The sequence below is a fragment of the Hemicordylus capensis genome, chromosome 6 (genome assembly GCF_027244095.1).
Source record: "Hemicordylus capensis ecotype Gifberg chromosome 6, rHemCap1.1.pri, whole genome shotgun sequence".
Taxonomy (NCBI): domain Eukaryota; kingdom Metazoa; phylum Chordata; class Lepidosauria; order Squamata; family Cordylidae; genus Hemicordylus; species Hemicordylus capensis.
The window spans coordinates 52867416-52885101 of NC_069662.1; the positions used below are offsets into that span (position 1 = coordinate 52867416).

At 48.5% G+C, this 17686-nt stretch overlaps 1 protein-coding gene across 2 annotated transcripts in view; it reads left to right on the top strand.

Moving 5' to 3' along the window:
* Positions 1-12856: 12856 nt before the first annotated feature.
* The window catches only part of GFAP (glial fibrillary acidic protein), a 38791-nt gene continuing 33961 nt past the window's right edge, over positions 12857-17686 (top strand). Inside the window, exon 1 of one of the 2 annotated variants that reach the window (XM_053261201.1) lies at positions 12857-13793. In XM_053261201.1, coding sequence (XP_053117176.1) covers positions 13147-13793 — 647 coding nt within the window. In that variant the 5' untranslated portion in view covers positions 12857-13146. The remainder of the gene's footprint in view (positions 13794-17686) is intronic. The other variant, XM_053261200.1, reaches the window with a different exon arrangement.

A 17686-nucleotide genomic window follows, 5' to 3' on the forward strand; every position in this document is an offset into this window, starting at 1 on the left:
AGACAGACACCAGCAACAGCCACTGGAGGGGTGCTGTGCTGGGGTTGGATAGGGCCAGTTGCTCTCCCCCTGCTAAATGTAAGAGAACCACCACTTTAAAAGGTGTCTCTTTGCTCACTTAGCAGGTGTTAATTGCTAACAGTCGTTCTCAGTCGTTCTCTTTGCAGTGGTACAGTAAAGCAATAGAATGATTGAAAGAGCAGTAATGAGGGTGCATAAGGCAGTTGAAATATGTTCACTGTTTGCACTCTTCATCAGCAAGGTAAAGGTAAAGTGTGCCGTCAAGTCGGTATCGACTCCTGGCGACCACAGAGCCATGTGGCTTTCTTTCATAGAATACAGGAGGGGTTTACCATTGCCATCTCCCATGCAGTATGAGATGATGCCTTTCAGCATCTTGCTATATCACTGCTGTGCCCAATTAGGTGTTTCCCATAGTCTGGGAAACATACCACTGCAAGGATTCGAACTGGCAACCTATGGCTTGCTAGTCAAGTCATTTCCCCACTGCAAGGCTGCTGGGCACATTTTAGGGTGGAGTTCCTGTTTGTGTGGAAAAAATTTGAACAGCTGCAAGATCCCTTTGTCCAGAAGCTAAGCAGGACATTAATGAATTACCTAGATTGGACTCATCAGGGAGAGAAATCATTTCAGATATGGAAAGATGTGTGTTATTCATAAAATACTTAGATTTATTTGGGTTAATGTTTTGGATCAGTAGCATTTTTAATAATAACTGATCTCTAGGAAGCTAGAGTGTAAGAGTTTCCCCTCCAAAACGTATTCTGTGATCTGTGATATCATACTATGTATTGTTCTGCCTTTAATAAAAGGGAGAGAGAAAAGAAATATCTTTAGATTTGGTGTTCAGGCTTAAATCATGCCAGTGTGAAGCTTCTTAATGTTTTTGCTGGTAATGTACAATTATGAACATTATCTGAATTTCCTGAATTCAGCCTTCCTGAATTTCCTTAGCTTTAGTTTTCCTATGGTCCAGGAAGTAGGGATGCATACGAACCTGTTCGGAGGCCCTTTTACAGGCCTTCAAACAGGTTCGAACACTGGGGGGTTTAAAGTTGGAAGGCGGCGGGGGGGTCTCCCTTTAAGGGCGGGGGAGGTGCACTTACCCCTCCCCCCACCCCCCCACAACCAGCACTCGGTATTGGTAAAAGCCTTCGGGGTGGCAGTGTACCTCTCTGCTGCCCCTTCCCCCTCTTCGGCCAGAAGTGGCCAGAAGTACCGGGCCAGGGGCGTAGCTATAATTGAGCAAAAGGGTTCAAAGAACACGGGCCCCCAGCTCCTGAGGGCCCTCCAGCTCCATCCCTCCCTATTTTCTTCATTATCTCCCTCATTCTGGGGAGGCTGCCAGAGAGAGGGATGAACACGGGCCCCCTCTCCCCTAGCTATGCCCCTGTACCAGGCACATGCACAATCGCCCGTACGCAAGCCCAGTACTTCCGGCCACTTCCATACGAAGAGGGGGAAGGGGCGGCAGGGAGGTACACTGCTGCCCCAAAGGCTTTTACTGACACTGAGTGCCAGCGGGGGGGAAGCAGTGGGAGGGGTAAGTGCACCCAACCCCACCCTTAAATTGAGACCCCCTCGAGCCACCCCCAACCGGTTCCATGCACTTCCCTACAAGGCAGAGGGGAGAGACTGGTGCATAGACGTAGTGTACTCTGTGCACCACACGTAGAAAGATTGGGGTTGGATGGGGAAGAGCAGGGTGTGGGGAGACTGGTGTGCAGTGTTCTCCGCGTACCACAGTGGTGGGGATGGTGACTTGCCTTGCTACCTCAGGTGGGTACGGTTTGGGGTCCGATATGGTGAGGGATGTGAATGGGACCCATCTTAACCTCATATTACACCATGCCAGCGTGGTGTAGTGGTTAGAGTGCTGGACTAGGACCGGGGAGACCCGAGTTCAAATCCCCATTCAGCCATGATACTTGCTGGGTGACTCTGGGCCAGTCACTTCTCTCTCAGCCTAACCTACTTCACAGGGTTAGTTGTGAGGAGAAAACTAAGTATATAGTATACCGCTCTGGGCTCCTTGGAGGAAGAGCAGGATATAAATGTAAAAATCATAATAATTATTATATTAGGCGATTGAGTATATACAGTATCCCCCTTTAGTCCTGTAAAAGTGAGAACATATGCAGACAGAAGGTCCTTTCTTGAATCTTAGGCTGGAGACAGATAATAGTGGGTGTGTGGGTGTGGAGTTTCAAAGAGCTGAAGGTGCTTTGAAAGCGGGATTTGTTTGTTTGTTTGTTTGTTTTACTGTTGAATTTATATACCGCCTTTCATTAAAAACAATCCCAAGGCAGTTTACAAAAGTTAAAAAACATATAATAAAAATGACAGTTAAAAGTATTAAGCTAAAAATATGACAACAAATCTGATTTAAAATATATAAAATACAAACATAAAAACTATACATGGATAAAAACACACCGAAGCAGCAATAGAACAGTCATGTAAAGGCCTGGATAAAAAGCCAAGATTTAACAAGCGTTCTAAAAACTGTGATGGAGCCCGAGGAGCGAATGACCACTGGGAGAGCATTCCAAAGTCTGGGGGCAGCAACAGAGAAGGCCCTGTCCTGCGTGCATGACAACCGAGCCTCCCTCATTGTCGGCACCCAGAGCAGAGCCCCCTCAGATGACCTCATCAAGCAGATCATCTGTTTGACCTTGTCAAACAGATCACATTTTTTAGTGTATACACTCATCCCATTTTTGCCTCTGGTCAAACAGGTTTTTTTCCAGGCTTCTGCATTATTTCAAAAACCTGCAGTATGTGTTTGATTAGAGGGGACAGTGGGACAAAAGAAGTATGTGAGAAGTGAAGCCTTTCTCAAACTACCTTCAGATTTCTTAAAAACTGTTGTCTGTCTCCCGTCATCACTTTCTTCTGGAAGCCTCTTCCCTCTTGTACGGACATGAGGAGAAAGTGTCGGTTATGTACCCACCTCAGCCACTTATGACTGTTTTCATACATGAGGCTGAAAGGGTGTCTTGCTTCCGTTGGTCTGCAGTGCAAATGTAAAGTCTACACTGGCCAGAGTGCTCATTGGTATTACAAATAACACCACTCTGCTTTCGCTTCCCTATGTTAACAATGATCAGATGGTCACCTAAATCACAGGGGAAAGGTTGAAAGACTATCTAAGCCTCATATAGGAAAACAATCACATAGGATGCTGGGATGCAACTCCCGGACCGTGAATTGGCATAGACAGCTGATATGCAAAGTTGCAGAGGCTGCTGGAGGGAGGGGGGGTGAACTCCCTCCCAGCTGAAATGCGGCCACCACCCATGAAGCAATGCATGTTCCGAGAGGCATATCCCAGAATCCTTTGCTGGAGTGCACTCTCAGATTATGTACCACTTCAGGTGGCAGAATGTCTGGGACGAGTTCGGCTTCTTAGAACTCTTAAATTGATATTTATAACATGGGACTTTTCTCGTTAACTTTACTCTTTTTTGTGCTGCCAGTTCCACCCTAGGCTGGGGCTTTCAGGGACTGTGTGTTCCGGCAGCAGACTCCAGTCCTTGTGGCAAAGCCAGTGGGGGGTATCAATCTTGCCATGATGAGCATGAAGCTGGGCGACACCTTGAGACGGGCCACAGAGCACAGAGCTCCTTCTGTTCCAGGGAGGGGGCTCACGCCATGGCCTCGGGTCCATTAATAAGGCCTTTGTGAGGCTGTCGGCTCCTGGCTCCAGAGGGACGCAGGGACTGGTCAGAGGGGGCTGTTTCGTGAAAAGGGGCCTAGAGAGCGCTTGGGTTCAGGGGGAGGGGTCCTGGGAACACGGCTGTGGGCCAGAGGTGTGTCAGACACTGTAAAACCCTGGGAGATGGCTGGTCCACCACAACTGATCCCCCTGCTGTGTACAGCTGCAGGGAGTGTGTGGGGGTGTCAGAAGCCAGGCACCCCCACACTCAGTGATTCTGCCTTGGCTGCCCCACTTCTGTGAGCAGTGATAAGTTGTGGAGGTTCACAGCATGTCCCCCCCCCCCATTTTTCCTTGGAATGAGAGACACTGCAGACTCTTGGACGTTTTCCACACAACAGACTTTACCGTGAATTTACTGCGAGGCTTATTGTGAGTTCAAAGTTGCCCCCCAAAAACCCAGCACAAAAAGTGGATTTTTTTTAACCCCAGATATAAACCAGGTTACATTCATGATGAAAAACCCGAATCACGTGTGAAGTGCTCCCCAATAGCTTGCAGGGACTTCGGGGTAAATCTGACTGATATGTGAAGGCACCCTCTCCGTTCCCAAGGAGATGCGAGCTAAAAGCCTGGTATGAAAAATGCTGCCCCCAGGTGTTTTTACCATAGTTGGTTTCTTTCCCCAAAGTTATAGACTGAGCATTGGATGAAGCCAGAAGAGCATTCCTCAAAGGCAGTCACTCCTGTGCAAAAGGCATGAGACTTTTGCACAGGAGTTCCTTGGCAGAAGGCCCACCAAGCACTGCATCCTGAGACGCCTCAGGTGTCTTGCTAGCTAGTTTTCTAAGTTCCTAAAATCCTTTCTGGTCTCTCTCTGCTAGAAACTGCCTGCAGCTTCTTCCACGGACCCACACATACAGAGAATGGGGAATGGAAGAAGAGGAGGTCATCTTACCCTTCCCCATGACCTTTTGCCACGAGACAGGAGAAACATGACACAGGAGTCCAAATGGTGACTGCCTTTGAAGGTGATACAGGGAATATTTATGTTGAATATTTATATACTGCTTTCTCACAAAAATTCGCAAAAGTGGTTTACATATAAATAAAATGGCTCCCTGTCCTGAAGGACTCACAAACTTAAGAACAAAACAAAAGATAGACACCAGCAACAGCTACTGGAAGAATGCTTCACTGGGGGTGGATAGGGCCGGTTGCTCTCCCCCTGCTACATAAAGAGAATTGCCATTTTAAAAAGGTGACGAACCCTAATAAAGTATGCCTTCAAGCTGATTTTGACTCCTGGCACCCACAGAGCCTTGTGGTTTTCTTTTTGTAGAATATAGGAGGGGTTTACCATTACCTCCTCCTGCGCAGTATGAGATGATACCTTTCAGCATCTTCCTATATCAGTGCTGCCTGATATAGTACCAGAAGGGATTCAAACCAGCAACCTTCTGCTTGTTAGTCAAGCATTTCTCCCACTGTGCCCTTAAGGTGACTACCCTACCACTAACCCTAATAGCAGCTATTAACAGAGTCATTCAGGAACATCCTCTGAGCCATCAAGCAGTGATTTACTTACAAAATAATTGCCAGCCTACTAACTAGCTCAAAAGCACAGCAGTATGATGGTGAGGCTCAACAGGCCCGGCTAGTATGCCACATGCATGTCCATCATGAAAACATATCCTGGAATCACCTGCAATGCATAGGAGTGCTGTGGATGATTCCTAAGCCAACACGTCAGTTCCATGAATGTAGGGAGTAGTTTGCAAGGCCGCCCTTTGCTCTGGATACCCCGTTCAGTGATCTACTGGCTTTTGGCTTTTCTTAGGAACATAGGAAGCTGCCATATACTGAGTCAGACCTTTCGTCCATCTAGCTCAGTATTGTCTACACCAGGGCTGCTCAACTTTGGCCCTCCTGCAGATGTTGGCCTACAATTACCATAATCCCTGGCTATTGACTGCTGTGTCTGGGGATTATGGGAGTTGTAGTCCAAAAACAGCTGGAGCACCGGCTGAGCAGCCCTGGTCTACACAAACTGGCAGTGGCTTCTCCAAGGCTGCAGGCAGGAGTCTCTCTCAGCCCTATCTATCTTGGAGATGCTGCCAGGGAGGGAACTTGGAGCTTTCTGCATGCAAGCAGGCAGGTGCTCTTCCCAGAGCAGCCCCATCCCTAAGGGGAATATCTTACAGTGCTCACACATGTCTCCCATTCAAATGTGAACCATGGCAGATCCTGCTTAGCAAAGAGGACAATTCATGCTTGCTACAAGACCAGCTCTCCTCCAAGTTATGGGTCATGTGAGTTGAACTGGAGTGAACAGTACCTCAGTGTGAACATGATCTAGAGTGGGTGTGAGAGGCTTCCGCCAAGCAAGGGTTCACTAGGGTTAGGTTTATGTGGACACAAGTATTGACTGAATGTGGTTTGCATCTGGCATTTCACACTTTGTGTTAGAGGCGCTTTCCAGATTACACTCTGCAACGGGGTCACAACGGGGTATCTCTGAAGTGTGCGTCCGCATTTCCTGCAGGAAGGCAGTCCCTATACTGACAGCAGGGTGCCATTCATATTTCCAATGCCTTGTTTCGAATTTAATCACTGTGATATAGTGCCAAGCAGGCGTGGGAAAAGGGCGGCAAAACCTCCTTCTTTGGGCCCGCCTGGGCCCAAATGACGGGTTGGGCCTATCCAGAGAGCCCCAAAATGGGCTGAGAATGGGGGGGAGCTGAGGGGGAGGGGAGGGCTGAGAATGAGGGAGGGGACCGAGAACGCCGGGGGGGGGGACCCGAGAGGGAGGTGGAAGAGGGAAGAGGAGGGGGAGGGCTGGGAACGAGGGGAGTCGAGAATGAGGGAGGGGGGCTGAGAACGGGAGAAAGCTGAGAGGGAGGGGGAGGGCCGAGAATGAGGGGAGGAGAAAAAAGGGAGAACTAGAGGCACGGATGCTCTGTACCTGGGCCAGCTGGTTGTTATAATTGTTATTGTTATTGTTAACAGTAATAACAATAACAGTAAAAATAAATAACATAATGCTATCTCCTGCCTCTGTGCTGTATTTGCACCCTTGACTTCTGCCACCGGGATAAGCAGGTTCATTTATTAACTGGGCCCCAAGCCACCCTACAGGACCCTTCGCCTGCCTCCCACTTGCACTTTTGCAGTGGTGGTGCCCATGCCCAGAGATCACCAGCCCAGGGAATGGCAGAGAAATCACGTTTCAATCAATGGATTTCTTTGCCCCCGCCTCTTCCTTTTACCCCTCTGTGCGTACATTCCCTCCTTTGCTCAGTTAAAATGTCCAATGCTAGCCACAGAGACTAGAGGTTACAATAATTAAGGAGGGTGTGATGTGTGAGAAAAAAGAGACCCAGACATTGCCAAGGAGCCTCCTATTTGCTTTACGTACTTCTTTCTGTTGCAGACTCCTGCCCCCTGCCCCACTGCTGAACACCCAGCTCCTTTCACCATCCGAGTCTTAATGGCTTGAGCCAACTCTGAAGCAAAGAGAGTGGCCCTCACCAAAGGGAACAAGCCACCAGAACATCCTGCGTCTCTCATTTGAGGGTCTAGATACATGCTCAGCTTCACCATCTTCTTTATATATATTTCTCTTAGGCATACCTGTTGCTAATCCCATGCGTGGCAGCTCTCATGAGAGTTTGCAAGCAGCTAGCAACGGGGACGGGCAGGAGGGAAGAAAATGGCAGCGGCAGCTGGCCAGCTGGCCGGGAAACAAAATGGCAGTGAAGGGTGGTGGTGGTGGCCGGCTGGTTGGCCGGCAGGGAAAAGAGGGAGGGAAGGCTGGCCAGCCGGCAGGCAAGCAGAAAACAGCGGCAGAGGCATCAGCAGCAAGCGGGCAAGGGAAGCACAGGAGAAATGGCGGCAGCGGAGGCTGGCTGGCAGGCAGATGGGCGGGTGGAGAAATGGTGGAGGGAACGGGCAGGCAGAGAAGAAGTCAGTGACGGGGCGGAGGGGGGGGGTGTTGGCAGCAAACTAAAGGTGCAGATGCTCTGCGCCTGGCCCAGTTAGCTCTACAATACAGCCCTTCAGGCTCTATCCCTGCTTTAACCGCTAGTTATCTTCTCTCCTTCCTGATCTTGAGCCACTATCCTTCTAATCTTCAAAATCCCCAGTTCTGTTATAACTGTGTAGAGTCCTCTCCTTTCTCGGCTTGGATCTAAAAATGGGACCTCTTGCGCCTAAACCACACTTGCCAACATTTCACCAATGAAAGACTTGTGGATGTGTAGGGGCGTGGCTAAGAAACACGGGGGCGTGGTGTATAACATATTGGGGGCGTGGCCAATAAACCTGGGAGGCATGGTCTGACTACAAGCATGCCACAAATGGAAAGAAGGCAATGGGGTGCATGCAGAGCACATTTTTCCAGACTACCAAAGCAGATGAGGGATATGCTTGTAACAACCCATTCTCATATCAAGAAGTGCAAGCCCTTCACCCACTATCACTCATTAATCCAGATTCCACATAGTTCCCCTCACTGAGATGTGTCCACCTGGTTTCTCTGTGTTTCATTATCCCCGAGGTCACGGTCGGGGGGCGGTGTCTCGGTGATTTATAAAGAAGATTTTATGTTGATCAGGGGCCCTATCCCACAGGTGGTGGGGTGCGAATGTCTTTCTGTAAGTCTGGGTTGATGTGACAAACTTGGGCTTCTCCTGGTTTATCGACCTCCTCGTTGTCCATCTGCTGCCCTTTCCGAGCTCCTTGATTTGGTATCAGGACTGGTGATTATGACCCCTAGACTTATGGTTCTGGGGGATTTCAATCTTCCAGCTCCTGATAGGGGTTCGATGGTTCGGGAGTTCATGAGCTCTATGGCTACCATGGGCTTGTCTCAGATCATTTTGGGCCCAACTCATGTGGGTGGACATACCTTGGACTTGGTTTATCTTTGGGGGCAATGGCAGGCAGATCTGGTCATGGAAAATATTGTCATCTCTCCCCTGCCATGGTCCGATCATTTTCTGATTAACATGCAGATTGCAGCGGCCCCTGTCTCTACCGGGACAGCACAACAACAAGGATGGTCCACCCCAGGCGCCTCATGGATCCTGTCGGATTCCAGGAGGCTCTTGGGGATATTCCTTGCAATCTGGTAGGTGTTTCTCCATCACAGCTCGTGGAATCTTGGAACATCGAGAACATGAGGGCGTTAGATGAAATTGCTCCCAAGCACCCTCTTACGGTTCGTGGATCCCAGCTCCCTTGGTTCTCTGAGGAGCTTAAGGAGATGAAACAGGCCAAAAGATGCTTCGAACGCTGTTAGAGGAAAACTGGTGCTGAAGATGACCGAATATGACTACTTGCCTATATTCGGGAATATTCTAGCACGATAAGAGTGGCGAAATCCCACTATTTCTCCACTCTTATCGCATCAGCTGACTCTCGTCCAGCATGACTCTCGGATTACCCGCTCCCTTCTTAGGAGAGAGGAGCTGGTAGATGTTCAATCTGGCCACTGTGATCAATTTGCTCAATTGTCTCAAAAGTCACCCACCTTTGGCTAGAGTTGGACTCTACTTCTGTAGGATCTGATCAGATAGAGGAGATTCCGCCCTGTGATGTTATATGGGACACCTTTGAGTTGGTCAGGGATATGGACACGATTCTCTCGGGTATGGGTGTGGCAACATGTTGCTTGGACCCTTGTCCCTCCTGGCTGGTTAGAACAGCTGGTGGGAATGTTAATTGGCTACGGGAGTTGGTTAGCTCTTCGCTACATGAGGGTTTTGTACTAGCAGCCCTTAAAGAGGCGATAGTTTGCCCTCACTTGAAGAAACCCTCCCTGGACCCTGAGGTCCTTGACAACTATAGGCTGATCTCCAACCTCCCTTTTGTAGCGAAGGTGTTAGTGAAGGTTGTATGTGCCCAGCTTGAGAGGGTCTTAGAGGAAACTGGCTATCTTAATTCTTATCAGTCGGGTTTCAGGCCTTGGCATAGCACAGAGACAGCATTGCTTGCTCTGGTAGATGACCTTCTTTGGGACCTTGATGAGGGTAGTGTCTCTCTCCTGCTTCTTCTAGATCTCTCAGCGGCTTTTGACACTATCGATCATGCTATCCTCCTTGACCGCCTGCGTGGGTTGGGTATTGGGGGCACTGTCTTACAGTGGTTCCGTTCTTACCTTAGCGGGCGTGTCCAGTCGGTATGCATTGAGGACAGATGCTCTGACCCATGGCCACTCCTTTATGGAGTTCCCCAGGGTTCAGTTCTTGCCCCTGTCCTCTTTAACATCTATATGGAGCCACTGGGTCAGGTCATTTCCCAGTTTGGGGTGAGATTTCATCAATACGCTGATGATACTCAGCTGTATATTACCATCCCTGACCATTCTGGAGATGCTGTTTCTGTGCTTACTCGATGCCTGGAAGCTGTTAAGGTCTGGATGAATCAAAATAAGCTCAGACTGAATCCCACCAAGAGTGAACTACTCTTACTCAGCCCTCGTACCAGCCAACAGCTGGATGTGAACCTTGTTTTAGATGGGGTGGCGCTGCCCCCAAAGGAGCTTGTACGTGACTTGGGGGTCCTTTTGGATTCGCACCTTCTGCTTGAACAGCAGGTGGAGGCTGCAGCCAGAAGTGCCTTTGCCCAGCTCCATCTGATTCGTCAATTACGCCCTTACCTTGATTGGCAGGCATTAATGACCCATGCCCTTGTTGTCTCCCACCTAGATTATTATAATGCCCTCTATCTAGGGTTAACTTTGAGGACGATCGGGAAGCTACAACGGGTCCAGAATGCAGTGGCTCGTTTACTCATGGGTGCCAGGATATGTGACAGGGTAACACCTCTCCTGCAGTCATTGCACTGGTTGCCTATTCGCTACTGAGTTCAATTTAAGGTCCTGGTTTTGACCTTCAAAGCCTTGCGGGGTTTGGCACCTGTTTACCTACAGACCCGCCTCTCCCATCCAGTTACATCCCGTCCGGTTAGATCTGGTCAGATGGCCCTTTTGTCGGTCCCCGATTTCTGAGAGGTTCGGGGCGCTAGGACCCATGAAAGGGCCTTCTCGGTTGCCGCCCCACTTCTCTGGAATTTCCCTTCCTCTGCAGATTCGTTTAGCTCCTTCCTTGTTGATTTTTAAATCTTTATTGAAGACTTTTCTTTTTCACCAGGCTTTTACCCTGTAGTTTATGTATCCCCCTGTTAGTTACTTTAGTTTTATTTAGAATGTAATTTTAATGCTGTCTTGTTTTGCATGTTTTTGTACACCGCCCAGAGTCTTTGGAGTGGGCGGTATATCAAATGTTTCAATAAATAAATAAATAAATAAATAAAATAAAATAGATCCAGATTCTACCTGCTACATGCTGTGCAACTACATAGCAATGACTTTGTGTTGTGTATCCACCCACCCACTTGGAGATGTAATTTCCAGAGGCTCTGGGGAGGGATCTGAAGCCTGAAGAATTCCAGCTCTAGCAACTCCTGTGAAAAAACTGAACAAGACATCCCCAAGAGGCCAAAATAGGGACAATGGTTTATCAGGGACAGATTTCAGAAAACGGGGACTGTCTCTGATAAATAAGCATAGTAAACTATTTTTAAAAGACAAACAAAACCATGGTGGCGCAGTGGTAAAACTGCCGCCCTGTAACCAGAAGGTTACAAGTTCGATCCTGACCAAGGGGCTCAAGGTTGACTCAGCCTTCCATCCTTCCGAGGTCGGTAAAATGAGTACCCAGAATGTTGGGGGGCAATATGCTAAATCATTGTAAACCGCTTAGAGAGCTCCGGCTATAGAGCGGTATATAAATGTAAGTGCTATTGCTATGGAGCCAGGAGCTTTCCCAGACAGCAGGGTTTTACAATGAGGCTTTACTGAGAGTTCAGATTTGCCAAAAAAAACCCTGATGCAAAAAGTTGATTTTTTTACCCGAGACATAAATTGGCTAGGCTCTAACACGCAATGAAAAACCCAAATCATGAGTGAAGTGCACCCCAATATCTCACATGGACGTCGGCACAAATCCGGCTGATGGTGCAAATGCACACCCTCCATTCAGAGCTAAAAGCTCCGTCTGGAAATGTTCCCGGATGCAATTTGTTCCAAGGGCTTTCCTTTCCAAGCCTTATCCCTGGATCCTGCTTCAAGCGAGGGAGTACCTCTGAACATGCACAGAGCTGTCCTTAACAACCAGTTTTCACACAAGTGGGATTAGTGAGGGAGGTTGCTGAGTCTCAGACTCTGATATATCTTTCAGGCAAGCTTCAATTATCTTTCTTTTTGTAAAACGATTTTAACCTATCAACCCCTACCTTCCTTTCTCTGCCCAGCCCCGCCAGCCTCCTCTTCACCCCAGCTTTGCTGTTGACCTTGTCTCTGATCCATACAATAGTGCATTTCCTGCTGAAGCTTCTGTTGACGAGAAATCCAGAAGTTTGTGGGATAGGGTGTCCCCCCCCCCCGCCCGCCGCCCCGCCGTCTTTAAAGAACCACTGGAGTGGAAAACTAGTCAGGGGTTTCAAAGAGACATTTAAGTGAAGTCTTTCTTAATTAGCTTCTCGGATGCCTGGCTCAGCCTGCCTCTGAAATGAATCAAACATCTGTCATCTGGGCACTTTTAGTAAGAAGAGGGCAAGAGTTGACCAGGGAAAAGACAGCTGAGCACACTCACAGGGCTTAATTTTTAAAAAGAGGTGCAAAAGCTCAAACCGACATGGAAGCTGTACTTTCTGATCAGGAAGCCCTTTCCTCCCGACTCTGGACAGCTAGACTAGGTGGCACTGACTTAGTGGGGAAGGCATTCTGCACAAGTCCAGAGGATGAATGCCCATTGTTTTTAATTTCTCTTCTGAGCACGTAAAGGGTGTTTGCTTACATCCATACTTTTGGGATGGGGGACAGGGGACAGGGCTTCCACATCAAAGAATGCAGCTCTTAGATAGAGCTGAGCTGAAAGATCTCTAATTTGAGAAATTAACTTGAACAGACCAGCCCCTCTCACGATGTATTGTGATTGGTAGTATACAGAACTCACAATCTCGGGCACATTCAGAGATTGCTTTGGAGTCTCTTTAGAATTAAGCAATTGGGTATGTGGCAGAGAGAGCAGAGGAGTTACATTTGTAATGCAAATTAGCATTCTGGCAAAAGCAAGGTTTTACATTCTCACATAAAATGTCTCCTGCATGGAAGCCGAAGAATCCGGCTCCATCTACGAACAGTGGAGTCTGGTATGTTTTTGTAATGATTTTTGTCTGAGATTCGGGAGCCAAGGAGACATCCGTTTTTATAGCAATCTTGCTGCCATGATGTACAGCTGTGTGAAGACGGTGGCCATCCCAGGTAGGAAAAAGGCCCCAACCACAGAGCTCCTCCAAAGGCATTCTCTCTCTTCTCCATCAAGAATGCTCAGCGCTTCTGCCTCGTGCCTTTCTTTTGCTCCTTTGCCAGGGCAGAGGGCACTTGGCATGGTCGATGTGAGATGTTAGGGCCTGGCACACAACCATTCCCTCCCCCTCCTCCAGCCTCTCACACGCATATGCCCAGGGAGGGTGGACCCTCCTGCATAAAGCCCATTGCAGCACAGAGAGAAAGGTCTGTCTGCGTCGGCAGTGCCTGGAGAAGAAGCCTCACCATGGAAGGGCAGAGACTCTCATCCTATGGGAGGCGCTTTGGCTCACAGGCCGTCCACCAGGCCCTGAGAATCTCGCCTGGCCACAGGTATCTGTCTTCCAGCCCCACCACCCGGGTATCCGTCACGAAGCTGAAGACTGCCAGCCTCAGCTTCCGTGCTGGCACCAAATACGCTCCCAAGATGGATTTCTCCTTGGCAGATGCCCTCAACACCGAATTCAAGGAGACCCGCACCAATGAGAAGGTGGAGATGATGGAGCTGAACGACCGCTTTGCCAGCTACATCGAGAAGGTCCGCTTCCTGGAACAGCAGAACAAAGTCCTGGTGGCAGAACTCAACCAGATCCGAGACAAGGAGCCCACCAAGCTCGCTGACATCTACCAGGAGGAGCTGAGGGAGCTGCGCCGCCAAGTAGACCAGCTCTCCAACTCCAAGGCCCGGATGGAGATCGAGAGGGACAACCTGCTGGAGGACCTCAATAATCTCCGGCAAAAGTAAGAGAACTCCCTCACCCCCTTCTAGACTGGACCAGGGAGGCAGCATCTGCATGTGGGCAAAGAGATGGATGGAGCACACAGCAGCATTATGCAGAGGCCAGGAAGAGGCAGGGTGGGGAGGAGTTCCCTTTGTGGGTGGGTTTGACATATACTAAAAGTATTACTGATCGCTCTGTAATGGCTGGATTTTAGGGCAGAATTTTCTAGCAGGGCACACTGGCAAAAGAGTTTGGGGGGTAGGAGCATAGGAACATAGGAAGCTGCCTTATACTAAGTCAGAACCTTGGTCCATCTAGCTCAGTAGTGTCTGCACAGACTGGCAGCAGCTTCTCCAGGGTTGCAGGCAGGAGTCTCGCTCAGCCCTATCTTGGAGGTGCCAGGGAGGGATCTTGGAACCTCCTGCATGCAAGCAGGCAAGTGCTCTTCCCAGAACAGCCCCATCCCCTAAGGCAGGCCTGCTCAACATAGCCCCACCCCCCAGATGTTTTTGGACTATAACATAGCGGTCAATAGCCAGGGATTATGGGAGCTGTAGGCTGACATCTGCAGGAGGGCTGAAGTTGAACAGCCATGCCCTAGGGGAATATCTTACAGTGTTCATCCATGTCATCTCCCATTCAAATGCAAACCAAGGTGGACCCTGCTTAGCAAAGAGGCCAATTCATGCTTGCTACCACAAGACCTGCTCTCCTCCCACAAAGGGTGCACACCTTCCCTTTCAGCAGGGGTAAGCCACACGTGCCTCTCCAGATGTTGCTGAACTATAACTCCCATCACCCCCAGCCACAATTTATTACAGCTGGGGAAGATGGGAAATGTAGTTCAGCAAACGTCTGGAGAGCCACACTTTGCCCAGCCTGCCTTAGAGCATGTGACTTGAATCGCTTGCCTTAGTCATATAGAGCATAGGTTTTCCATCTGTGGTCTAGGGAGCCCTGTGGGGTTCTTCAATGAGGAGACCAGCAATGGTGGACAAGTTTCCTTCAGTAATATCTAGCCCACTCAGGGCTGGTGCTAGGGATTCTGGAAGCCCCAAGCAACCTATAAATCGGCACCCCCCTCTAATTTTTTAAAATGTGAGCGGAATGAGTTTTATTCTGGGTGGCAGTATCAAGGCAGTGTGTGCACATGTGCATTATTATGTGCCACTATAGATAATAAAACACATGCGCACGCACGCGCACGCACGCACACACACACACACACACACACTCCAGAGACATGAAAGGAAAGAAATGTATTTTATAATTCTATTATATTTATGAAATCGGATTTTTACTTTCTTTCACTTCATGTTTATGTATAATAAAAACAAGGCAGAATCTAAGGCAAGACAGAAGCAAAGCAGAAAGATTTAAACCTTAAAAGGAGCATATAGATTGCAAAGAATGATTTCTTTTTGGAAAGGGGTTTGACTCCTACTTGGAAGTTTATTCAGTGAGACACACAACTTTACAACATTACCCCATTTGTATGATCGGTGGTGCTCCTTCCAGACAGTATTTACTTCATCAAAGTAAGAAAATATTTGTAGGGACTTAAGTTTCTATATTTAATATGTTTGATTGTTGATACTTATTTTGATGAAGTAAACACTGTCTGGAAGGAGCACCACCTATCATACAAATGGAATAATGCTGTAAAGCTTTACCAGCGCACTTGAACAACTTCCCTACAAGCAAGGTTAAAGTGTTTGGGGAACATCTGGCGAGGGAAAGAGGTAAAGCTAAGTAGAAGTTACAATCTTCCTCTTGGAGATAGGCAAACCAATCCAAAGCTTCAGTTTCTCCCTCAAGATAGCACTTTCGAAACAATAGCAGCACAATTCCTAACAATAAAGTGAGAGACAAGAAATCCACAAAAGGAACACCGAGGCCAAAATTGGCTTTTGGAATTGAGGGCCCAGGAGAGTTCTGATATGAAACTGCAAACCTTTTAAGCTGAACAAAGGCCCATTCTGTCAGAAACTCCCCCCGCCCCCAACTTGTAACAGTGGGGAAAGTATTCTGCCAGACATTTCCGAAAGTAGGACAACATCCAAAAACTGGATTAAACATCACCAGTGAGTTTCGGGGAGTACTAGAGACTACTCATCATGCAGACTATGGTGCATACTAGGAACAGAACAACAAAGTACAAAACATACACAGTATCAGAACAAACGTGGTTCCCAAACACTTCCCATAAAATAAACAAGCAAAAAGCATAGCAAAGCATTTTCAGCAATCCAGCATGACAGATATAAGCATTTCCCTTGTTTTGACAAGGTTTTATGCAGCCACACCTCTAGACCACCTCCAGCCTCAGAGGCAGGATGCCTCCAAATTCCAGTTGCAGGGGAGCAGCAACAACAGCAGCAGCAGCAGCAGAAGAGAGGGCATGCCCTCATCTCTTGCCTGTGGGCTTCTCAGAGGCATCTTCTGGTGGGCCTGTGTGAAACAAGATGCTGGACTAGATGGGCCTTGGGCCTGATTCAGCCGGGCTCTTCTTATGTTCTTCATCAAAAGGTAGTACTGTATATTTTTATTTATTTATTCGATTTCTATACCACCCTTCCAAAAATGGCTCAGGGCAGTTTACAAAGAGAAATAACAAATAAATAAGATGGATCCCTGTCCCCAAAGGGCTCACAATCTAAAAAGAAAAATAAGATAGACACCATCAACAGTCACTGGAGATACTGTGCTGGGGGTGGATAGGGCCAGTTACTCTCCCCCTGCTAAATAAAAGAGAATCACCATGTTAAAAGGTGCCTCTTTGCCACGTTAGGGGTATAGCATCTTTACAGAAAATTTATCATGGTTTCAATACTCAAAATCATTATATAAGTGATTATTCACCATACCATCTCTCTATATAATTCTCCTAAACGAACCTGTCGCTAATCCCATGTGTGGCAGCTCTCGTGAGAACAGCTGCCTGGGGGATAGCAACGGGGACGGGGAGACAATGGCGGTGGCAACCGGTCGGCCGGAGGAGGTGGCAGAGGGCTGGCCTGGCTGCCAGGAGGAGGAGGTGGGCCGGTCCGGCCACCAGAAAGAGGCGGCCACTACTGGGAGTGGGTGGGAGGAGGTGGCGGGCCGGCCAGAAAGCCACCAGGCCAGCCAGAAACCATGGGGTGGGGGCGAGAGGAAGCCGGCCCGCCCACCAGAAAGCGGTGGGGGGGGAAGAGAAGCGGGCGGCGGGGGAAAGTGACCAGTAGGCCAGAAAGCCAGGCGTGACAGGGAGGGGGGTGGAAAGCAGTGGTGGTGGGTGGGCCGGCCGGAGGCTCTGTGCCCGGCCCAGCTAGTTCACTATCATTATTTATTTATTTATTTCCCGCTCTTCCTCCAAGGAGCCCAGAGCAGTGTACAACATACTTGAGTTTCTCCTCACAACAACCCTGTGAAGTAGATTAGGCTGAGAGAGAAGTGACTGGCCCAGAGTCACCCAGCTAGTCTCATGGCTGAATGGGGATTTGAACTAGGGTCTCCCCAGTCCTAGTCCAGCACTCTAACCACTACACCACGCTGGCTCTTCTATTATTTACCATACTGAACACCAGTTATATTTCCCAAAGATAAAAGCCCTATTCAGACATTAATTTAAAGGTGTTAGACTTATGTAGGGCTATAGTCTCCTACAGACTATCTAGGCATCAGCAACACAACCTCCTGTTCCTTTCAAGCGGAACCTCAAAGAAGTACATGAAACATACAGTCCAGATCCAAGCACTTAAACAAAAATAATATCCCACCCTGACTTTGATTTCCAAGTCCAGAAGGGCCAGCCCAGAGGCCCAGGTATTTTTTGTTGTTTTAAAAAGATACCATAATCATTTACCTCATGTTCTCCTGTACTGTAGTTGCACCTTGATGTAGGGAAGGACAATGTGTAGACTGACCAGATAG